This window comes from Eleginops maclovinus, chromosome 19 (assembly GCF_036324505.1).
Source record: "Eleginops maclovinus isolate JMC-PN-2008 ecotype Puerto Natales chromosome 19, JC_Emac_rtc_rv5, whole genome shotgun sequence".
In the NCBI taxonomy this organism is placed as follows: Eukaryota; Metazoa; Chordata; class Actinopteri; order Perciformes; family Eleginopidae; genus Eleginops; species Eleginops maclovinus.
The window spans coordinates 19,169,337-19,193,815 of NC_086367.1; the positions used below are offsets into that span (position 1 = coordinate 19,169,337).

The window sequence follows — 24,479 nt, forward strand, 5'->3', positions numbered from 1 at the left end:
AGGTTTTAAGCTGTCAGGAAATTTGTCTTGCAACCAGGGTTTGGATAACATGTTATACAAAACATGACGACACAATGAAACCCAGAGCAAGGAATTCAAATGAATACCATGTACTAATGTACAACAGTGCAAGTGTGTGCAAGGGAATGGCACTGAATGCAGCCAAAGTGCTAAATGCTATTAGGCATATTAACGGGGTGGGAGGATTGGATGAGGATTCTTCTAGGAAACAATGTACTGAAGGCAAAAGCTGAAACTCCCTTAGGGGTGTGGTCCTGGCAGTCCAATGTTTATTAGATCTTAAATGTCCAAGAAGTTGGCCTGAACCTCTGAAAAATCTTACTAGCTATCTTCATAAGACTACAGAGTCTGTTGTCACAAATGCTGCCATGCTGACGCTAGGCAGGACTGCAGACCCTTTTTAGCATCCATACATGATAGAAAACGATCTATGCTACAGAAATACACAGATGCCCTTCGAGCGGTTTAACAGAGTATTTGTGTTGCTGAAGCTTTTATATGTGACCTTTTTCCATGTCATATACTATCCTGGTGCAGTTTTTGCAGCAGCTGAGAATAATACGTGTAGTTATTTGTGTGTTCTGTGTCTGTATTCTCTGTCTGTGTCTGGCTTCATGCATGTATTCGTGTTGCTTTTGTCAGTGACACGGCAGGGCGAGTCATAACCACGGCATGCTTGTTACATTAACACACAAACTAAAAAAAAAGAGAAAGAAATCATGCCATACTTCCATTTCACTGTATTATAATTAGATTTGAAATGTTCCCTTATTATTATTGCGCTCTGTTTTACTGCTGAGACTTAGTATCTGATGCAATGTGACGCTAAAAACATAGGCAAATTATTTATTTGCGTGGCGCTTAGACAGACATGATAAAATGTTCCAGATGGAGATGTGAGAAGGCTACAGAGGGGAAACCGATCTTCCCACCAGGCCCACAAGTCTGCCTTTTTGATTAGGCCTCATTTGTTTCTAAACTACACCACTGATTAAAACAGCTTGACAGGGAACTGTTTCTGACATTTGAGGGAATCCTTGTGAGATTTAGAGAATAAGGGTTAGGACACTGAGCCCTTAGTGCACTTGTATTTTGTTGGTTTGGTTTTAAACCTTCCTAAATTATCCCCTCACATTTCGTTTACCACCCAGATAATGATTCATTACAGTTGCAAAGCTCCACATAGGGATTTAACAACATTTGATTCCAGTAAAGCCCAGCCTGCTAGCCTTGCCAATAAACAAACATACTGTAATTAGGCTACTTAAAACCCAAAAGTTGGACTTCTCAATGCTCATGCATCATGGTGGTCTTGATTGTTAATCAGAGGTAATATAGGGATACAGACTGCTTCAAATGACCATAAAGACCCCCTCCACTCAGAAATTAGTTTAGAGTATTGTTGCTTCACTTGCATTTCCATATATTATGATTTTGTCAGTGAGGGAGAAGTGCTTTAGCCATGATAATGGAATGCTAACATATCTAAATATATAAACAACTATTGAATGGATTGCCATAAAATGTTGTACAGACTGTCATGGTTATAAGACGATGTATCCGAATACCTTTGGTGCTTCCCTGAAACTTCCTCAAGAGCCGTGGTGAGGAGACAATAGCCGTAGAGTAAAATGTCTTAAAAACTGTAAACTTTTTTAAAATTGTTTTGTTATTTTATTTTTGTATGAATTGCTAGTTCATTCAAATGTTTTAGTTATAGTTTAAAATGTGTGTTTCTTTTATATGTCTTATAAATGTTCATTTTAGTGTGTTTATCCATCCAAATCCCATTTATCGCCTGGTAGCTTGACAGAATCAAGGCATTTGTCTTGGTTTTGGGATGTATAGTGACAACGAAGTGGCATAATAAACAATAAACAAGAACATGTACAATATAAAATATGGAAAAATATAAGAACGTAAAAATTGAAGCGGTTTGAAGCTGTACGTCTTTGTGCAGGAATGTGAAATATACTGACATGGGGATGTGTAAAAGTTATAAAAGTATCCCATTTTTTAAAACTGGTTTGGATTTTTGTGTGAGTCTATAGAGCAACATACGTTTCCCTTCAGCTCAAAGAAATCCTCAGTGTTTACATCCTGAGAGAAACTCGGCCAGCCTTAATGCAATATCCTGAGCAGCTCCTGCACACAAGGGGGCCTGACTCCTGCAGAAACCTGATCCCGCATTGGGCCCTTTAAAGGAATATGGGATGAGTCTGTTGAATGGAGCTCAGAGTGAAGTCTGCACAGTAAAGCGAAGGACGAGCAGCAGCGGGACGGAGGTCGGACACAAGACATGAAACCCTGAGAGGAGGAAAAAAGGAATGAATGAGGAATGAGAGCGGAGAGAAAGTCGACGGAGTGAAGAGGAAGTTATGAGACGAATTGCGACGAATTACCGGGGAAGGTGTCTGTGAAAGCCGAGTGAAGGGGGGAGGAAGAGACAACAAAGTCACAAGGTAAAGTTTCTGTGAGGGACTTCGCTGCTGTGGAGCCCGTTTATCTCTTCGCTTCTTCCGTTTCACGCACTCATTTCATGCAGATGCGGAGGGATACATTTAACGTAGACGCGGGAGTTTGTTTGGGACTGAAGCCGCTGTGTTTCCAGAGATGTCTGAAGCCGGGTTGAGTTTTTTTTTTTCTGCTGACTGACTGTTTTACGGTTGCTACTTTCCTTCTAAGCGTCTAGCTAGCACACCTGTTCCTTCTTCTGGCCTTTTTTGCTCTTGGGGTAAGCATATATTTAAGTCTATGCAAACCCAGAAAAAAAGCCATAACCGTGGTTGCTTTTTTGAGGAAACCGTGCTTCTTTATAAGTGCCACACATGCACTTTGTCTCATCAGTATGTGCATCTGGATAAATGCTTCTGCTCCATACATCACCCTGAGCCCTCCAGCAGCAGCAGCTTTGGCTATTACTGAACACCTATCCAAGCTAAATCATGCACAGAAGATATACTCTGTCCCACAATGTATGGTTAGGGCTGTCTCTTACTATAACTCATGCAAACAAAGCCTTTTCTCCATGCCCTGAAGTGCTGCAGGAGAGGCAAGGTTTTTAAGTGTGTGTGTGTGTGTGTGTGTGTGTGTGTGTGTGTGTGTGTGTGTGTGTGTGTGTGTGTGTGTGTGTGTGTGTGTGTGTGTGTGTGTGTGTGTGTGTGTGTGTGTGTGCACGCAGGACAGGACAATTGCAGAGGTAGATGTTTACACCTCAGCACAGAAGAATGTCAGGGCCTGTATTTAAGGCTGAGACTGAAAATGAGTGTGGTCAGTTTGTCGAAGCCTGTCATTAACCTGAGCTGGGAGAGAGAGAGCCCTGCTTGCTGGCTAAAGGTAGGAGGAGAGGATGTGGAGGGTGGGAAAGGTGCTGCAGGAGGAGAGGGAAGGAGCAACGAGGGATGGAAAGTGAGAGGTGGAGGAGGAGGGGAGGAGAGGTGAGGCAGATAGACAGACGATAAGATAGATAAGGTGATATATGGCAGGCGGATAAACGGAAGGGTGTAATCATGGTTTAAGTGCTTTTGTTGTGCTGTTTGGGGGTTTCCCTTTGCTGTAATGTGTTGTATAGAGGCAGTTTGAGAAAATTAAAGCACTTTTCCAACATTAAAGCATGTAAACAGTAGAGGCACAACATAGAAATATCAACCTGAAAAGGAGCATAAAAGGGCCCCATTCATCTCAGATTTTGAGTTTGTGATGTGAGTTATTACAAGATAACAATCAAAGCAGGGCAAACTCTGTTATTCATAACGTTTAAACACTCTCCAAGTTTTCCAAGAACAGGGTCAAAGGTTAAGAAATGTATATCTGCTTTGCTGGTTCCCCCCTCGCCTTTTATTTATAGGAATACATCCCAGCTGCACCAAAATAGTGAGGCACTAATTCAAACAAAAGTATGAGGCCTATTTCAGCAGATGAGAGTCGACAGAGGTCCCCTTTGTTAAACATACGGGGCCACGGAGCAGAAGATAAGGCAATATTTAACGCACCCATACTTGACTCCTCGTGCTCTCGGATAATCTGCCTGTGTCTGCTTTCATACACACAGCGATCTGACACGACTGACCTAGATTTTCACACATGCTCCTGTGCTGTTTGATGGGAGTCTTTTTTTTATTTTGACGGGGTGTGTTTATGAGGGGGGTGATTCCATAACATAGTTGAGCCAAGTTGGACCTCAGCAGAGACAACAACAGCGGGGATTTGAAACGTCTGGTGGGGATGATATCACTGAACCACCTAATCACTTACATCATCGCAGCTGCATGCTCAGCAGTGTGTGTGTGTGTGTGTGTGTTTGTGCACATGTGTCTGTTTCCAATCTATTTCAGTGTGTATCTCCATCTGTGTCTGTCTAAACTCTGGTAAGCAGGCTCTGAAGACTTACGACCAGCCGGGGAGCGTGTGTTTGACTGTGTGGTGATTAAAGAGGTTGTAGTCAATGTAAGGACTGACTAGAGACTCACACTCGTGTGTCTTGCATCCTCTGTGTGTTTGCAACACCCAGACAGACAGAAACGCTGCATACTGTCCCATTCAAACACTTTAATAACCATCTCTGGATATCAAATGTCACTCAGTCTCGCAGTGTAGTCGATGGAAAGCAGTTTTCGGCGATGGCAGCCGTAGAAATGAGCCTGCTGGGATGGATGCGGTGGCGTTTCCATTCAGTCGTCCTCCCCAGTGTTTGCTCTGGCCACGGACACGTGTAAAGTCTCACAGCTAGATGGAAGTAGAGAATCTCCAAGGGCCTTTGCGTCTGTCTGTCTGTCTGTCTTTCCGTCTGTCCGTCTGTCCGTCCGCAGCCAGGAGACGATCCACCATTCCGGGCTGCTCATCTCTCTCTGGGTGGCCTGGGTGTTACCAAACATGGATCTAGCTTGCAGCTCCCGGAAAGCTTGTTTTTTCCCCCCTATCACATGAATGTTCCCAGAATCGGCGTGATATGTCAGACAGATAAGATACTGCAGGAGAAAGCAGTACTTATCAGATCGTATATAACATCAGACTTGACGGAAAGTTGTCTTCTTGCGTTTCTATGAACCATTCCACAATGGAGGGTTAGGCTCATGCAAATGGAGAAAATGACTCCAGCTGAAATATCAGCTGTAACAAAAGCTACATTACTCCCGCACACACACACACATCGTGAAGATGACCTCATCTGGTGTTGATGTGGGGTTGATTTGATGCTAATGCACACTGATGCAGAGAGGACATGTGGCCTTTTGTAACCTCTGCTTATCCTGCTCAGTAGAGAGTTAAACTTTACACTTCAGTTGGGTTTTTCTGCACTGGCAGTGCTAAAGGAGTTGTTTCTGGGAGAATTAGCATGGCAGTGCTGAGAGGTTTACCATCCGTTGGCTTGTTTGCACCCAGCTGTTAGCTCCTGGAGGAAAGCCTGGCCTCGTCTGTCCTTGCTTGCCCCGCTGCGGCCTGGTTCTCCCTCTTCACCAAACCGGCAAACAACTTTACTTGACCTCCATACCCTCGAGTCTGCCCCGGAAAGAGAGAGGGAGAACCTTGACTGACCGGCCTGCGTACAGCGGTCGGCTGGCGAAACCTCCACATGCATGACTTCTGTAATTTGTTTGCTAAGCCTGTATTTATGAGCATGCTAATTGTAGGGAGTGCCATGCTGCAGTTAGAGTTGCTGGACTTTGAATGTCTGCTGTTGTGCTGACGCTGTCTGTCTGCGCTTTGACTCTGTCTGTTTGGATACTGCTTAACTTTCAGAGATATTTTTCATTTTAGTTTTTACTTGTACTCCACTACACTTGGAGGCAACTATTATACTTTGTGTTTCTTTATTTGACAGCTTCAAACAATAAGATACAACCTCAAAACAGCAGGAAGTCTGTGAGTGCTTTCAATAAGCCTAACTACTTTTTTGGGAGCAATCGAAAACAGGTGGGTTTTCAATCTGACGGAAGATGTGTAGCCTTTCTGATGTCCTGATATGTTTCAAAACCTAATTTACGCATACTTTATTTGGTGTCACTTTCACTTAAGGGATTACAAGGTGTCACTCACATCTCACACATCACTGCGCTCCTGTGAGTTATAACCCCAAAGCGGATCGTTATGCTTCGTTTTATCTGGGGATGATCGGACTTTCATTGAGTCTACACAGTTGGGCCTTAACCTTTGTGAATGAGAGAAAAATAGCCACTAGTCAGCCCTCCTCAGGTAAAAATAACCTCAGCGCCCCAGTTTCCCACATTCAGGACTCAGCCCATTCATCCTCACACATTCTTTCCTCCTTTCTTTGCTGAGGCGAGCGGACCCCCCCCCCCACCTCCTCCTCTGAAGCTGTGATGGGACTGTCATGCAGAAAGACACTATTGTGCTGCGCAGGATCTTGTTTCACTCCTGCCTTGTAATTAAGAAGGGATTGCAGGGCTGGAGAGTTGTGGGTGGGGAGGGGCGAGGGACCAGGGGTTTGGGTTAGTAGGTAATTTGGCTGAAAAGCAGAGCGCTGACCTGCTTTGGAGCTGGCAGGCCTGGGAGCCGGCACGCATGAACCCAACTCCCCCGCTGACACTGAGCCTCCCTGCTGGGGTTTTGTTCAGTGTGTGTGGGCATGCGGAGAGACAGCAGAGGAAAAGGAAGAGAAAGATTTTGCTGGTGGAGATCGCTCAAAACTGTGTCCCTGCGCACATGTGAGTGCATTATTGTGGTTCAATTTCACATAGCAAAACAGAAAGTAAGAGGAAGCTTTCATTAAACTTTATGGACTCATCGTTGCTTGACTCACATGACCCCAGTGAATCATGGGAAGTGCGGTCAACAAAGGGCTTTTAAAGAGGTTGAATCACTTTCTCTCCTCTTGAGTTGTAAATGAAAAGCTGGACTACTTGAGTGTCCTGTGTGGGCTGAGAGATTTAGATTCAAGTTGAATGAGATTAAGCTAGTTTCACAATAGTCGATTCAATACACCGCTGACTTTGTGATTAATCCTTTATTATTTTATTTGTACTTTACTTACCTATATGTTCCAAATATCCTTGTGGGAACTCTTACCTGTCCCATTCTCTGTTTCTGCCTTCTCCTATCTTATGTTTTTTCTTTCTGTCTTCCAGTGCAGTCTGAGTAAGGAGGCAGATTTCTGAATCCTCGCCATGGCCGACGTGCTGGAGAGCGGCGGCGGTCCGGGGGCCGTCAGAGTAGCCAGCGTGGATTGGCAGAAGCGCTGCATGGCTCTGGAGATGCAGCTGCTGAGGTTCAGGCTGCAGGCGGGGAAAATACGAGAGCTGCTGGCAGAGAAGGTAAGAGAAAAAGTATGCATGCTGAACGGAGCTTGCAGTTGCACAAACTCTTTACAAGTTCAAATGTAGCTTAGTTATAATGTTTTAACTAAGTGGAGATTTACAGGTCACACTACACTGATTAGTTATATAAAAATGAGTTACTGCTAAATATTCACATTTATAAACTCAGGTGTAACTGTTGTATAAGCTATGAGCTAACCACCCTTTTAGAAAAGGTTACATGGAACATGGAGGATAATCTGACCTGAAACGTAATCAAAATACTGTATAACAATAAAACATGGCAAGATTTAAAGTTTTATTCTACAGAACAAAATAACTTGTGGCAACAATTAGGTTATCATAGTTGTATATTTTTACCACCAATCTGAATTTGAAATATTTTTACTCGTTTGCATATAAAAAAAGAACAGTCATACCAACATTCATGAAGGAATGGGCGAAGTTGTGTAATTCCTTTGCCCTGCAACTGTAGATTTTGAGGCTATGGTGACCTTTGGTTTACATAGTTGGAGTTTTTGTTTCCTATGGGCCAGTCACATCCCAAAATGTGACTGGAAAAAAGACTGAAGACAATGTGCTCGAGCATTCAAACCTGGGTCTACTCTTTCTTTTTCCATATATTTCACCTGGAGCATTTTAAGTCTTTATTCAAAGCAATAGTGGAGAGGTAACAGGAAATGAGAGAAAGAGATGCAGCCGAGGTCAAACCAGGGCTCTGCAGTTCATGATCTAAACCTGAGGGATTCAAATATTTGATCACACGTTTCAAATGTACACGTTATAGATTTAATGGTCTCAAACCAGTCCCTGTGAGAGTAGATTACTGAAGTGTAAGGAGAGCAGTTCAGATTCAGTTTGACTCAGAAACTACCTCCAGCTCCTCTTGGACGAACATGACATTCCCCAAGCAGATGGGAAATGCAGTTCATCCAAAGAGTTTGCAGATTTTCCCAAAACCTTTGGAAAGCTTTGTCTCTAATCAGAGAAACTGTGCTTTCAGTCTCCTCTTTCACCTCACTACCAAGAGGTTGAGACTGTAGCTGAGAGTCAGAAGAAAGACAGCTATTACACCTGACGGGTTTATCATAAAACACTTACATTAATAGATAGAAGGTTCAGAAATGTAAGAGTTATCTGGTTTTGAGGGACATTTGGCTTGTTTAGTTGACCTAAACTACAGCATGTGCCAGTGATTTGGACTGCATAATGCTTCAATGTTTAAGCATGCCATAGTACTGTAAGGATTAGTCATGCCGGCCCACTCTCATCTGCAAAACACTGTGCAGGTCCCACTGCCTCATCATCCCCTACTCCTCCTGGCCTTGTGTTTAAGTTTTTTACACACGAGAAGACGATTAAAGCATGTGAATCAGTCAGGAGTACAGGTGTGGATGACTGTGTGTTTATGTGTGTGCGTAAAGACAGATGGGATTACTCTGCGTATTTGGTAAACATTTTTGCTCCACTCATTCTGTGTCATCAGAGGCTGGATACAGTTTGAGGCAAGAGGAATATTTAACTCATCACTTCTGTTGCTTCCCCTCAAAGTCGGGGGGAAAATAAGCACCGGCCGTCGGCCAAACGCTTGTAAAGTTGTGGCTGTTGTAAAGCCGGACTACCAGACATTTTGGAAAGCAATCGGCTGTCATCGGAACATCAGCTCTGTTAAGAGAAAGTGTGTGGATTAGAGGTAGGAGGAGTGGGTGTAGTAGCTAAAAAACAAATCTCCCGTCTTGACTTTTTACAGTTTTTACTTATCTTCTTTGTAAACTTGTATAGCTCGGAGCGGATTTTGATTGCAGCATCGAGCGTTTTAACTTTCTGCATCATCTCTAGTGCGAGAGAGGTTCAATCAGTCAGCCAGCCGGATGTTTACAGTCCAAACAGAACCCATGTCTGATAAGAGCAGGACGACTCCCTGCTGTGTCCTCTGTCAGGTCCTGACAAACACACACACACACACACACACACACACACACACACACACACACACCCAATACACTTACTGGTTCTTACACCAAAATAGTCTGGGAGGAGGTTCCAAAAGGTTCTTCTGTCTTATCACTGATCTATAAAACATTGCAGAATTACTTTTTAAAAGATGCTTCTGGTGATATGGCCGCTTTTTCTTACTGTGAAACATCCTATTAAAATACTTAAAGCCAGCAAGCAAGGGCTCCTATAATAACAGCTACAGATGACTGAAGATGTGGAACAAATACATCATTTCTGATTGATTGATTGGTTTAAAATGAGTGAAATACATGGAGACAAAAAGGCAATAAAGGTTAATTATAAGTCTAATGAGCAAATACTGTTTATTTTGGACAAGTCCTACACATACTATCATGGCACTTAGTTATATTGGTATATATTATATGGTATGTACAGAAAATAGTGCCCAATAAAATCACAGTTGTATTCCTTTTGAGTGACATTTAATAAAATCTGCAGCACCAAGGTTACTTAACCCTTTCCAAAAAAAATGAAAGTATATATTTGTGAGCTTTTTCTTAATATATGAAGTGCTCAGTATGAGGTAATGGTTAGCGTGTACTCAGAGGTGGACTAATGTAAACGAGTTTTGGTCTTTTCATGGAATCTTTTTCAATAAAAATGTAGAATAATGTCGGGATTATCCCTTAACCGCTCTTAAAGCCATGGTTTCATGTTGCCTTATTAAGAAGTGGTACCCAGAGTCACACACACACACACACACACACACACACACACACACACACACACACACACACACACACACACACACACACACACACACACACACACACACACACACACACACACTTGTACAAAGTAGTGTTTGTTCATACATGTTATATTTTAAACTCCGTGATGATGCCAAGAATAGAGAGGAGTTGAAGCTTCCTGAAAATTAACTAATTACTTTCCAGTTAACAGCCGGCACACACAGTGAGGATTGTTGGACGTCCTTTTAGGCATGGTGCCAAGAAATAGGCCGATTCATCTCTCACTTTTTCTTTTACTCTTCTCATAAACACACATGCATACACTCTCTGTAACACACAGCACTAAGTGGAGGCCCGTGCTGCAGAGTGTGTGTGTGTGTGTGTGTGTGTGTGTGTGTGTGTGTGTTGGTTTGCTGAGTGACTGCCATGCCGTCATGTTATTACTTTTAGGAAAGTCTGCTTCACGCTCTTCATCTCCTCCTTTGCCAAGTTAGGAGTGTTTTACGCATTGACCCACTTTGGTATGGAAAAACATGGGGAAAAAAAGAGAAGGTTGACGTGGTAGCCTGTGACATGGCGTCCATCCCCCAGAGACCGACTGTGTGTGAGGGAGAGGAGAGAAGGAGATGCCCCATTTGCCTTGTGAGGAGTTTAACAGGACGAGTACTCCCTTCAAGAGTGTTTACTGCGGATTAAGAAGAGTGCAATCGACAGCTGTCAGCTGCTGGATATGAGTGCAGGAACTTCTCCAAACAGGAGGAACTAGGAACGTGGCTCGGAGAAGATGTAGTCTTTGGGGCTAAAGGGATGCAACTCAATAATTTAAGGGGCCCTATAATGCTTTTTGGGGTTTCCCTTTCCTGAAGTGTGTTTTTTTTTGTGTAAATGGTCTGCAAAGGCTTGAATCCCAAAGTTTTTCTCCCACACGTCTCTCCCCAAGCCTGAAACGCCTCCGTTGGACTCCTTTTATTAACATCTGTAACATAATGAAATCACTATGTAACACTCTCGCTTCTGTTGGCTAGCACTCCAACACATTGTACGTGATAGGCTAAGGAGCAAGACATCCTAACCAGCCAGCTAACCAATCAGAGCAGACTGGACTCTGGTTTCAGTCAGAGGGTGAAAAGAGGTGCTGCAGCACAGGCAGTGTGAGGAAAATAAAGAGCTTTTTGAAGAATAAAACACTATAATACTCGCCATCTTACTTTCTCAGGGAATGACTACATAAGAAGACGCTCTATATCCAAAAGCAAAGAGGAAGTAGTAACCAAAAGGCTTTTTAAAAAAATGTTTGAATGTCTTAAGGCTGTGCGACGATATAAAAGTACCTTGCATAGAGGAATAAGAATTGGGTGGTATTCCCACTCCCAAGTTTTCCCTTTCACTACTTGGATAATATAATAGAGGACAGATTAGATGAATTTGCTCCATGAGTCTCACATGGCTAGAGCAGCAACACACTGCAGTTTGACTCTGAGGTCACCAGGTTCATGTGTGTGTCTGTGTGTGTGTCTGTGTGTGTGTGTGTGTAAACATTTATTTTCATGACAGGATTTGTTTGGATCAGCTCCTACTTAAAAAGCCTTGGTCAGTCTTTTTGTTCGGGTTGGTTGTCTCGTGTGCAGCCCTTATGAGGAAGAGTGAGGAGCTTTTGTTTGACCACCTTATCGGCTTGCTCAATTATTAAAATCCCCTCCTATTTGTCTTTAAATTAATGATTAAAGTTTATTTAATAGACAATCCCTGAGACATTAGGGTTATAGGAGCATTATAGGTCACTTGTAGGAGTGCAATTTTCAAGATGTAAATGTTGATGTACGAAATAGTATTTTTTTTACCCTTTCTCTACTAGCCTGTTATTTATCCTTCCCTTATGTGTCCACCCTCCCCTCTTTTGTACGGGGATTCTTTAACATTTAATGATTGAGCTCCTGTTATTGCTAACCATCAGCTCTGCTCAGGGGTTAATGATTAAAGTCCAGAGCAGGTAGAAAACTCAATGAACTATTTTCAGTAAAACCTACTACTCCTTTCCTTTTTACCATTAGATTTTTGTATCCAGATTTTTGTATCCAAATGGTGACGGATTCAAACAATCAAGTCACCAGGATAATCTGATCCGTCAGATGTGTGTGTCAGTGTTTATCTGTGACAGATGTGATGATGATCTGGTGTCTGTGGCCGCTCTCATCTTATCTCCTCTCCTCTGATATGATCAGTCCCTCTGGAATCCATACTGACACGGAGGAGGCCGAAAACTCTGCGCTCCCCACAAGATAATCCTGCAAATCTCTAATGAAGCTTAAAGGAGGAGAGAATCTGTAGTTTTGTCATACAAGAGACCAAAACCAACAAAGCATTAGTCTCTCTCTCTCTTCTTTGGGGGATGTATTTGATGGTCTTTGTTCATACTGAATATGTAAATCCTTAACACTCACAAGTATATAATTTCAATTTAAGAATGGCTCAATAATTTAATGACACAGCTGGACTGGTTTTTAGCAAAAGTTATTGATACAAGAATAAATAGTGCATTTGTTTGGGACTATTTTCTTGTGGATTTGGTGCTGTATTGATTATGTACCGCAGCAGGAGAAGGAAAATATTCAGGATATCATGAAGTCTGCCACTCAAACTGCTAATTGAGAGCTCTCCGTAACGTGACACACACCCCCCCCCCCCCCTCAACTCCTCAGTTTCCAGCCTCTCAGCAGCAGCACAGGCCAACAGATGCTGGATTGCAGACATATTTGTTTCATGCCGGCTCAGCGACTCTGTCTCAACAGTTGGGTTCTGCTGCGACTAAACAGACAGAGATAAAGTGGCAGCACGAGTTTACACAGTCTCAAAGGAAAAATAGACCGCCAAAAGTACTGCGGTTTCAAAGGTTATTTGGAGGTGTATTAAATCTTTAGGGTACTGGAGATTTAAACTTGAATAAATCATCCTGAAAGACTGACCTTCAGAAGAAGATAGAAACTACATCAAGTTCACATTCCCCAGTCGTCCTCTTCTCCTTTTAATAAACTTTGATGGATTTACAGTTTTAATAGTTAGCTGGAATCAATGGATTAAAAAAGTGAGCGAACTATAAAGCATAAACAGATAAATCAAATCTTGGATGGATAATAAAATGGTTTATGGTATTGTACAGGCGGTGTTGAGTTCAGCTAATGATGCTACATCTTAAAAAATGTTGCTAACTTCTGATTTTTATTATTGACTTGTCTTTCTACCCACAACAAAATCCCCTTAATGAAACCACTTGAATCCCAATTGTGATGCTAAAGCTGTTCTTTTCAGTCCTGATATCTCCACCATTTGTTTTTGTGAACTACGTAAGGTCAAGTTCACACAGCCCCCACCTCCTGACCTCTAACCCGTCCTTAAACTGGATGTAGAAGCTCTTTACTCTGATGGTTCTGAAGACTCCTCTCACATCTGTTCTATATTTTTGACTTTTTCCCTACTCTGTATTCTCCTCCAGTGCTGCTCCCCTCTCCTTCTTGTTGTTTTTGAACAGAGGACAAAGTGCTGTTTGCTCTCGGGCTCAGGCTCGGTGAAACCTTTGACTCACAATGAAGGTTTTTGACCTCAAGGTGAGGAGTCATCCAACCACTAACCATCAACATGCACTCCGGCTTTAGGGAGTGTTAATCTGGCTGTGAGGAAGCGTTCAAATGTCGAGAGTGGAGGATTCTGGGAATCAGAGGGGCCTTTTATGGTGACGACGTGAAGGGAGAGAGAAAAGAAAGGGAAACAAAGATGACGGGAGGAATTCAAATACATCTCTGCCGCAGTGTGGATCCATTAGTGTGTTTGTTCTCCTGTCACCTGGGTCACTGAACTCACAAGAAAGGGAGTCCTGTGTGTGTGTGTGTGTGTGTGTGTGTGTGTGTGTGTGTGTGTGTGTGTGTGTGTGTGTGTGTGTGTGTGTGTGTGTGTGTGTGTGTGTGTGTGTGTGTGTGTGTGTGTGTGTGTGTGTGTGTGTGTGTGTGTGTGTGTTGCTGCGAGAGAGGGTACTTGCAGATGTGTGCATACTTGCAGGATGGACAGTGTTGGCCTTTGAAAGCATGAGTATGCATGCTTGCACAAAAGGTGACGCAAGCTTGTGCACACACACATAGTGGCATTCTTCCATCTCTGCTGTTTGAGCAGCGCTGCAAAGATCCTCTCAGGGCCTCTCCGCTCTCTGTGCCCTTCTGCTTAAAGAGCCACTTCTTGTTAAAGAGTCACTTATTGGATTTGTACACAGGATTACCCTTCTTGAGCTGCTTCTTCTCTCTGACTCAGGCTAATGCTTAACCCTCTTATTCCTGCAAAAGTCGTATTTCCACTTTCATTCATCAAGATGTTCTTCATAAGAATTGTGTTCCTCCTCACCTAAGTTGGTTTCCCACGACATTAATCTTTTATATATCTTCCTATGCCAACACTGATTGTGAAGGATTAAGTGTGTCTGCGTGCATGTGTAGCTGTGTGTGTGAGCCTGGTGGTCTATCTGAGTAATATGGCTTTCTGTAGCAGGTTATGGGATGTGCCTTGCAGGAACCTGTCGCTCTTGGCTCTAGAGTAGGTGTTTCTCTTTCCTTAAATGAAATGTTACTCTTTTGTCCTCTCTCTCCCAGATGCAGGAGCTGGAGCAGAGGGTGATAGAGTCTGACCAGCGAGCTGAGAGCGCTGAGAAACAGGTGCAGAGATGCTGCTCATCTATTACTGCTTGTAAAATATTAAAGGATAATTCCACAATATCAGTAAAAAAGAAGTCCAATAGGGAAGACAACATGAGTGGTGATCACACAGGTTTCTAACAGACTTCCAAATTAGCTTAGCGTACTTTCTAACCTTTTTTCTAAAAATGTTAATCATTGACACTATTCTGCTCTTTTTACTTGTCAATGTGATAATTTGACTATAAACTATTAGCTTGTTTACAACTTGTATACACTGCTTGTGTTTTTACCCTGTTGGACTATGTATGTATTTTATAGTACACACATACATATATATATATATATATTATACACATCTGCCATACATATCTGTTTATAGTACACATATCTATATATTATACATATCTGCCATATACATCTGCTATACATAATATATGCATCTGTCCATACCTCCTCATTCAACAGTGTAAAGTGTTTAAATACTCTCAATGTATTCCAAATATGTATATATTTCACATCCTCAAATCTTTATTGTTGTTATTGTAAATATTCTTCTCTCTTTTTGCACTATTTTATTTATCTTATTTGCACCATGTATGTGGAGTTGTTGGAGGAGCACGCGACATACGATTTTCATTGCCAACATATACGTTGTATCTGCTGTGCATATGACCAATAAAACCTTGAAACCTTGAAACCTTGACACTTTTACTAAATTCTTAGATTGTATTAAATATGTTGGTAATTTATCATGGCTAATAGAAACCATAACCCAAAACGACATAAATTGGAAATGTCATTCAAAAGTTAAATTTATACCATTAAGACGGTTGAGTGCTCTAGAAAAAACTACTAAGTGGACTTCAACTTTAACCTTTTTTTTGCCAAGCTGTGGATTCCAAGACCAAAAACGAATTGTCATGGAAAGCTGATTGGTATAAGAGAATCCTAAAATTGGGATCCAGAAGTCAGGAAGTAGATTCAGTGTTTTTTTTTTCTAGAATCAAGAAGAAGTCAAATTAGGACTCAACAAAGGATAGGAAATGGCCTCCAGTAGATATCACACACACGCTGTCTCTCTTGCTGTTGTGTTTATTCTCCCATTTGCTGTCATTACTGGCCACTCCAGGTGTTTTCTGTAGGTGGTAAATTAATGGTGCCCTGTCTTTGAAAACAACACATACCTGAAGGCTTAGGAAACCGTTTCTTGTCAGAGTTATCAAAAAGTGTTTTTCCTACCCAACTTTGTCTGGTGCCTATCAAAAGTTAACGGACCATGCTAATTGGAGCTTTCTTTTGGCCGTGCAGCGTGCTCGTGAATTAACTCATCTGATTATGCATTTTCAGATCCATGTCATGGAAGAAAAGCTGAAGTCTGCAAACATACAAACCAGCGAATCAGAGAGCTCGTTGTACAGAAAGTATCAAGAGCTGACCAATCAGGTTCAAGAAAAAGATGCTGTGATAAAGAGATTGGAGGTGCAGCTGGAAAAACAGGTATGGATGAAGCAAAGGATTAAGGACAGAAATGTCCATTTATGTTCATGAAATGTAGGTTATATAATCAAAAAAACCTGTTTCCTCTGACTGCAGATCTTAGTCAGAGCCCAGGAGGCCAAGATTATCGAAGAGAAGGCGGCCAAGATTAAAGACTGGGTCACCTTTAAGCTCAAAGAGGTAAGATCACACGTACAGACACACCCCCAACTCAGGGAAGCCCTCAGCCTGCTCAGTGACGATCTGTGGAAACAAGACATGCTTAATGTTGGAAATGTTTAATAATAGCTGCTTATAAACAGTCAGAAATTAGAAACGTTTCCCTATAACTGTACAGTTTTAAGAGCCATAACACTTACATAACCATCAAATTACAATATGAACTTCAAAATGAGAAACGAATGTTATTGTTTCAGTTATTAACGTTGTGTAAAAGCTGTTGTTTGAGACTATTACATGTGCTTTGTTGCAGATGGAGCAAGAAAACCAGCTGCTGAAAATGGCCAACCTGAAGCAGACAGAGCAGATAATGCTGCTGCAGGACAAAGTACAAGGTAAAAAACAACAGAATATACTTTATTTAGAAAGAATCAAAGACTTTTAGGCTTTCATTTTCATTCATGTCTTGTCAAGTCTGAATATTCTATACAAGGTGCTACTTTAAAATAAATAAATATGTACTCTTTCTTTTGTATGATTGGAGTGTTGCATCCAAAAGATAAAATGTTCTCTCTAAGCTTTTCCCATCCACATTGTTGAGTTCAACACTCGTAAATTAAACAAAGTAAACACATTTACCATGCTGTTAATGGAGCCAGTAGTGAAGTATTAGATTATAATTCATAAATTAATTTAAGGATTTGATTTACATGAATTTTTGCACTGTATATTTGGTCATAGCACTCCTACTTCTTCTCAAATAAAGCAGATATTTTAAGTATTTCTTTAGCAGTTGTACAGTAAAAGGTCATGTAGACGCGTAAGGAATGAATGTTTCTGTTACGATATATTCCCAGAGTGACAGGTGTTGTGTTTCTCCTGCAGCTCTCTTAGAGAAACATGCTTCCTCTGGATCTCCTGCCACCTCCCCTGTAATAGATACCCACCTGGTGCCCAGCAACCCGCTGTTTCCTCCCAGCTGCCCTGACACACCACCTGCACAGGACGACAGCTGGAGACAGGCCGGTCCCCGAGGAGCCTCTAATATCAAGACCTCGCCGACAGGTGTGCTGCACTTCATTTATAGTATCTGGGGAGGGGAAGCAGGAAGCTTTTGAAGCACTTCTGCCTGGTCAGACTGGAACAGAACTGGCAATAATGAAAGCCAGTTGAAGATTTCCCAAGTTTTGTTTTGCTTTTTCTACAGAATTCTGCTCATAAGGAAGTAAATAACTAGCAAACAGATTCAGTGTTTTTAAATCACGTTTTTACACATTTGTTGTCTCAAACTATAGCAAACTGGCATGAATCCTGGTGCACTCCTTATAAATGACTTACTGTCGGATATGTTGATCCTTTGTGTGGGTATTCTGCTTGGATTTATTAAATTACTCAAGCAATACAGCAATAAAACCAATATCAACCATTTTTTATCCATATTTACTTCATATAGTGATGTGACACCTTGCTTCTCATAAGATTTAACGTATATATTCCTTGAACATTGTTCTGTCCATGTTAGCTCATTCTGAAATGTTATGATTGTGTCTCCTCAGACGTGAAAAGGACCCCTGAGCAGAGCGGTAAAGCGGTTTGTCTCGGGGACAATGTTTCTGTCAGTGGACCTGAGCTGCTGGTGGTCCCCGAGGGTCCGGCTGGGGGCTCGGATAGAGACAACTCCTCCGACGAGCTCAACAGCAAGTTCCGCTCTCAGTGCCTCCACTCGTCCTCTTCCTCCTCTTCTTCCTCCTCAGCCTACGAGATGGCCCACGGCCCGAGCTCCCCGGAATTGTCCCTCAGGATAACCCCTAAAAGCCCCCTCCTGTCGCGCTCCCCCTCCACCAACAACCCCTTCCCCAATCCTTCAGTCCACCAATCGGGCGCTAGCATGACGCTCCCTAAAGTCCGGACCCCCCTCACCCCTAGGGACAGCATCCAGCTGGTGAAGAAGCACTATAGCCAGCCGCAGCCCAGCCTGGACCGCCTGCACCACCTCAACGTCAACATCGACATCATGAGCCCCTCCTCCACCTGCTCCACCCTCAAGAGCTCGGGCACCTCGCCCTTCTCGCAGGTGGTGGAGGAGACGGACATTGACGACGGGCTCCCTGACAGCATGGACGGGGTGGTGGAGGGGTCGGGGTTGGAGGACCTGTGCCGGGGGGGAGACTCCTTCTTGGGAGAAGAACTGGAGCAGCTCGATCCTCCACCGACACCTCCGTTACACCGCTTCCCTTCATGGGTATGACGAGATAATTATCTATTGAACTTCCGTTTCAGTTTTTTGTTTAAATCTTATCTGCAAGCATGAGCAATGCAGTTGGATACATTCTCTCGTGTCCGTCATTGCCTGAGACTCAGGGCTTGGATGATTAAAGGACATTTTGAGAGAAGGTAGAATATTGTTACCGCTTTATATCTGTGCAGTAAATATGAAGCAACCAGCAGCAGGCAGTAGCACAAAGACTGGAAACAGGGGGAACAGCTAGACTGGCTCGGTCCAAAGATGGAAAAAAATCTGCCTACGAACATCTCTTAAGCTCATCATTGACATCAGTATACAAACTGAGGAGTAAAACACAGAGTTAAGATAACTCGCAATTCTATAAATAGATAGTCCAAGATATAACCTACCGTAAAATGACAGATTGTTTTTACGACAGATTAAGCACACAATATATTTCCTGTATGTGAGCTGCACAGAGCTGTTTTCCTCTAAAATAGCTGGTATAGTTCAAACCTATTGCTGTATCGATATAGAGTCAATAATGATTTCCCTCTTCCTTCTCTTGGCAAAACTGTGTATAAATGTATTTCCAGAAACGTCAAACTTTTCCTTAAATTGTGTATTTCGCAAAAGTGAAAAAAGCCTTTCTGTCGTAATGCATTTATCATGAATGTTGAAGTACACTGAAAGGTAATTGGAGAGGAATATCACTCCCTTTGTTCTCTGCAGGAGAGTCGGATCTACGCTGTGGCAAAGTCAGGAATGAGAGTTTCAGAGGCGAGTCCTGGAGCCAGGGGCCCCGGGCGAGGTGAGTCCCCCGCAGACAGAAACGATAAATCTAGCCGTCCACTCCTCCTTCACGTGCAGTACATACACTTTTCAGCGATATCCATTTATTGTCAGTTTAATGTAGATAGCAAAGAAGAAAGCAAAAGCTGATTTCCACGTGTAAAGGCAATTCAAATACCCTTCATTTAATATATTAGAATCATCAAAAGAAAAACATTATTAAGGGCAAATAAAGGACAATTAAAAAAGCCCTTAAAGAGCTATGAATATATGAAATTCAAACAAGCTAAAATAAAACAAACAGCCGTGAGTAACTCTGGGTGTGTGTGTGTCCGTCTTCATGAGCCTAGGTGGTGCAGAGAGGACTCATTACTGTGAAGTGACATGTCATTCAGCTGCTGCTGTGGTTGGCTTGAATCTGTCAGAGCCGCCTTTGATGTCACTTCCTCTGGCCCGAGGCTCCACACACCTGCACAGGTGTGGGCCGCTCTTTCTCTCTTTAAAGAGCCGAGGACGAGCGGGGAAGTAAAGAGGAGCTGAGGAGAGGCAGCTTTTTAATCAGCCGTGATGAAAGGAGGGGGTCTGGGTGTAATTACTGCGGTGCTTTCTGTCCCGACATCTTCCCTCGTGTCAGGATGCAGACAGCGAGGTCTGACAGCTCCCTGACTGCCAAGTGGCTTATTCAGCTTCCTCTCATGTTTGTGCCTTAAGGTGCATCTGTTGGAGCGTTTAGATCTCAATGAATACCAAGGGCCAGTGCTCAAAACCACTTATCTGTCTTTACCCCCATGTTCTTGTCTCCTGCTGCAAATCTGTGTACTTTTCTTCTGGGCACTCTGAGAGCAAAGACCCCTACCAACACCAAATGCCCTATCTTTTCAATATAATTGAAAAATATAATTATTGTTTCCGCCTCCTGATTTAAATCCACCATAAAATCTAATGTGTTCTTAATTGGCCCATATGACATCATTTCACCAACTTTCATGACAATTTAGCCGCTAGTTCTTCTGTTATCCTGTTTTGGAAACCAACAACATAACCTCCTGGGTGTATGTAACTTCAAATAGATGCATATTATCTGCTTTATTTTCCTGCTTAGCAACTATTCAGACTCTTTTCTGTAATTGCCATTTGTGACCACTGCCATTATTTACACATTCTAAATCATGTACATAAATGCTTTGCTTTGTTTTTTGTACATTTCGTAACAAAATAACAGTAAAGACGTATAAATTCTGAATAGAAACGTCCTGTGTATGTTGCAGGGTCTAACTTACCCCAATATCCAGCGGCAGGTCCGTTCATCCAGTTGATCTACAAGAATATCAACGTACCGGTCTACACCACACTGAAAGGGGTGAGTGAAATATTCTTTGTTGTTGTTATATTATTGTTTTAGGTTGTGTGTTACTCAACAGTACACTTTCCAATGTTTGTTTCAGAAAGCCACTCAGATCAGCAGCGTTCCTCTGCCTGACGATGACTCCGGGTCTGAGGACGACAGCAGCTCTCTGGCCAGCTTACGCACCTCCATCCTGAGCCCCGACAAGAAGGGCAGCGTCCCTGGGAGCCCCAGAGCCGTCAAGAGAGGTGAGGAGGAACTTCACAGAGCAGACAAATGAAGAGATTGAAAACCACCAACCTTTGAAATCTTGGAGATAAAGGACAAGACATGTTTAGATTACGTGTTTTATCACCTGCTTAAAGGTAGGACTTCCAGCATGAACTGAAATCAAACATTTTATCAGCAAGGGGTAATGTTGTTCCAACAATCAGAGGGTCAATGGTTCAGTCAGCACATTAAAAAGTCCTTGCGCAAGATACTGAACCCCTCATTGCTCCTGAAGTCTTTGATAAAGGTGTATGACCACTGTAGAAGTCTTAGGATAAAAGATAATGAAATGTAAAGTCATTAAGACAGGCCGAGCACCGTTCTGCCCCATTATTTTCCATTCAAACAGAGAGATAACCAGCACGGAGTAGGCAGCATGTCGTCTGCTCACCAGAATGGTATGCAGCAAGAATCTGCATTGGAAGGACAGAAAGTACCACTTTGACATCCCTACTGAATCAGCAGTAGATAATGATGCAGCTTAATGGAAGCAGACTACAGCACTCAGTAGCTGCAGACACTCACCACTCCAGCTCAATGCAGAGTGACTGCTGGAATGCATGGAGCATCACGTACTGATCATATCTAAAAGTGACTTCAGAGTCTGGATTTTCCATTTGTCTCAAACCTCCTGTTCCCCGCTGGCTCTGAATCAAGAAATGTATAATTTATTTTCGGTGTTTTTATCCCTTTGTTTGCTTTTCTAACTCTCTGGTCCTTTACATATGCGCTGTCTCCTGTTTTCTTAGGTGTGTCCATGTCCTCCATCAGCTCAGAGAGCGATTATGCCATTCCCCCTGATGCGTACTCCCTGGACAGCGACTACTCTGAACCAGAACATAAAGTCCAGCGGACCTCCGCCTACTCCTGCGAGAGCATCGGGCCTGTGAGTGCAGCCTTTAGCTGTCATTTCCACATTATTACTCTACTACCAAATGGCTGAAAGCACCAATAACTTGCCATTTTACAGAAGAAACATTATTATGATAAGATAAGAACTTAAAGGAACCCACACCGGGGAAATTCAATGTTTCAGCAGCTAAAAGTCAAAAGAAGCAAAGGAAAACAATGACAGAAAAATAAATAAATGAAGCAAGACAAAGCTCCAAATAAAATAAATGAACCTATATACACTTTATTCATATCGCACTGCTAAAACTATTTTACGTATTTATATATGTTTAGGGGCGGCAGTGGCTCAGTCAGTAGGGACTTGGTCTTGGGACCGAAGGGTCGCCGGTTCACGTCCCGATCGGACCAAAACAAATATGGATTGAGCTGGTAGCTGGAGAGGTGCCAGTTCTCCTCCTAGGCCACTGCCGAGGTGCCCTTGAGCAAGGCACCTAACCTCTATCTGCTCCCTTGGCGCCGGGTACCTGGCTGCCTCTCTGCATGTGGTTGTGTGTGCATGTATATCCTCTGTGTGTGTAACACAACAGAGTAAAGAAAAGCAATTTCCCTGTAAGGGGTTAATAAAAGTATGTCTTCTTCTTATATGTACATATTTTGCTCAAGATTTCCGTTGCCAAACTTATGCTGTAGCTATTATTTGCACATGACAAATAAAGCTTGTGAATATATATAAAGCAATGTGAGTTAGGCAGATCCAGTATCAGCAGTCTGGTGTGTTTGACCTCTGAGCCGTCTATGTGTGCAGGAGATGCTGGAGAAGTCGGGGTACCTGCTGAAGATGGGCAGTCAGGTGAAGGCCTGGAAACGCCGCTGGTTCATCCTGAGGAACGGAGAGATCCTCTACTACAAATCTCCAGTGAGTGTCAGCCGGCCGCTGCTTCCTTCTTGGGTTCTGCCGTCTGCACAGAAAAACATTGCAGGAATATTTCAGAATGTTGTGTGTTTGCGTGCAAGTTGAAACTCCTGTGACATTGCTGTAGTTACACATTCTGTGATTGTATTTATAATTATAATTTTGGACAGAAATGAATTTACTTGTGTGTTTTTAGAGTGACGTGATCAGGAAACCTCAGGGTCAGATCGAGCTGAACTCGTCCTGCAATATAATCCGGGGAGAAGGAGCGCAGACATTTCAAGTGAGTGGAAAACAAACATTAAAACACGAGAAAAAATATCCATACACTTGTTGAAGTTGTGTAAGAACGCTCTGAGACGGAGGGCATGATTTACGCTGAGGCCTTCTACAGGCTAAGAATTACAATAGATATAGGATTCATAAGACTTAAGCATGAGTAGTAATCGGACACACACAGCTACACACACCCCAGCACTCTTATTATAGCGCTGCATCACAGTGGAGCTTTACTACTGCATACCAAAAGAGCAGCTTAAAATGATATCAGGTGTAGCGTTGGTCTGTAATGTTTTCCTGGCTCTCCGAACGCTGATTCTCATCTCCTCTGACATGATGATGCTATCTCAGTGTCGGCTGATGCACTTTCCCCTTATTTCTCCCTATTTTTCGTCCACTCAGCTGATCACAGAGAAGAAGACCTTCTATCTGACCGCCGACTCTCCCAACATCCTGGAGGAGTGGATCCGGGTCCTGCAGAACATCCTCAGAGTCCAGGCCAGCAGCCCCGTTACCGTGGAGACCACCACCGCCAAGCCCACTGTGAGGGGCTGGCTCACAAAGGTCAGTTAGAGAAACATTAGTGCTTTTATCTAGTGTCAGATGAGAAGATCAATATATCAAGAGTCTAAAAGCTTAATATGTAACTACTGCTGGTGGACAATTAGCTTAGCTTTGCTTAGCTTAGCATTAAGACTGGAAAAAGGAGGATGTAGTGTCATTGTGTGAGTAATCTTCTTGTTATTCTCATTAAAAAAAACTACTATGTTCGTGTAATATAAAATATTTTAATGAAAGTTAGTACAAAACAAGTCTTGAGTCAATATTCAATTGGAATATAATGCTCAAAAATGATTAGATTTGGAGAAACTGGTTTTTCAGAGACCAGAATATTTATTATTAGGACATTTAAAGGTTTTGTCCCATGCCCACACAATTTCCCAGAATGCAATTTCACATCTTAAAATGGTTTTGTCCAACCAAAGAAACAATAATGATAAACGATATTTAGTCTTAAAAACACAAATGAAATGAAAATAGTCTTTTGAAAAGCTGGAACTAGCTTATTTTTTACATTTCGGCTTAAAAAGTGACTTTATCAATTAATAAATTAGGAAAAAAATAATTCTGCTGATTGAAAAAACAATTGTTTAAGCTCAAATTCAGACTTGCTACAATCATTTTTCCCTAAAACTTCCCTTTAGTGTGTTCTTGTTTGTTTTTACTGACATAATGTAGTTCACTTTAATTGGTTTAACTGATCTGTAACTCTAGGTGAAGAATCCTTACTTCGATACACCCCTTTCATTGCAGAGTTGCATGATAGATTAGCCGACTCTCTCCCTGAAGGGGATGGCGGAAATAGCTCATTTTCAGATCCAACATCTCTTTCAGACAGATATAGAAGTGTCTGTCGTTGGGGTGGGGAGGGTTTGCCGGAGCACTTGAGGCAGATTCTTGAAAAC

The 24,479-nt window shown here is 42.4% G+C and overlaps 1 protein-coding gene across 3 annotated transcripts in view; it reads left to right on the plus strand.

The window, feature by feature from the left end:
- Nucleotides 1-2,276: 2,276 nt before the first annotated feature.
- Nucleotides 2,277-24,479, plus strand: part of plekhh1 (pleckstrin homology domain containing, family H (with MyTH4 domain) member 1) — a 33,887-nt gene continuing 11,684 nt past the window's right edge. The window contains exons 1-15 of one of the 3 annotated variants that reach the window (XM_063908001.1): nt 2,277-2,483; nt 7,107-7,292; nt 14,638-14,700; nt 16,030-16,179; nt 16,276-16,359; nt 16,652-16,733; nt 17,224-17,403; nt 17,895-18,580; nt 19,295-19,373; nt 20,623-20,714; nt 20,800-20,947; nt 21,719-21,855; nt 22,627-22,737; nt 22,931-23,017; nt 23,416-23,577. In XM_063908001.1, the coding sequence (XP_063764071.1) occupies nt 7,146-7,292; nt 14,638-14,700; nt 16,030-16,179; nt 16,276-16,359; nt 16,652-16,733; nt 17,224-17,403; nt 17,895-18,580; nt 19,295-19,373; nt 20,623-20,714; nt 20,800-20,947; nt 21,719-21,855; nt 22,627-22,737; nt 22,931-23,017; nt 23,416-23,577 (2,208 nt within the window). In that variant the 5' untranslated portion in view covers nt 2,277-2,483; nt 7,107-7,145. Of the gene's footprint in view, nt 2,484-7,106; nt 7,293-13,636; nt 13,823-14,637; nt 14,701-16,029; nt 16,180-16,275; nt 16,360-16,651; nt 16,734-17,223; nt 17,404-17,894; nt 18,581-19,294; nt 19,374-20,622; nt 20,715-20,799; nt 20,948-21,718; nt 21,856-22,626; nt 22,738-22,930; nt 23,018-23,415; nt 23,578-24,479 lie in introns of those variants that run through there. The other 2 variants (XM_063908002.1, XM_063908003.1) reach the window with 2 other exon arrangements.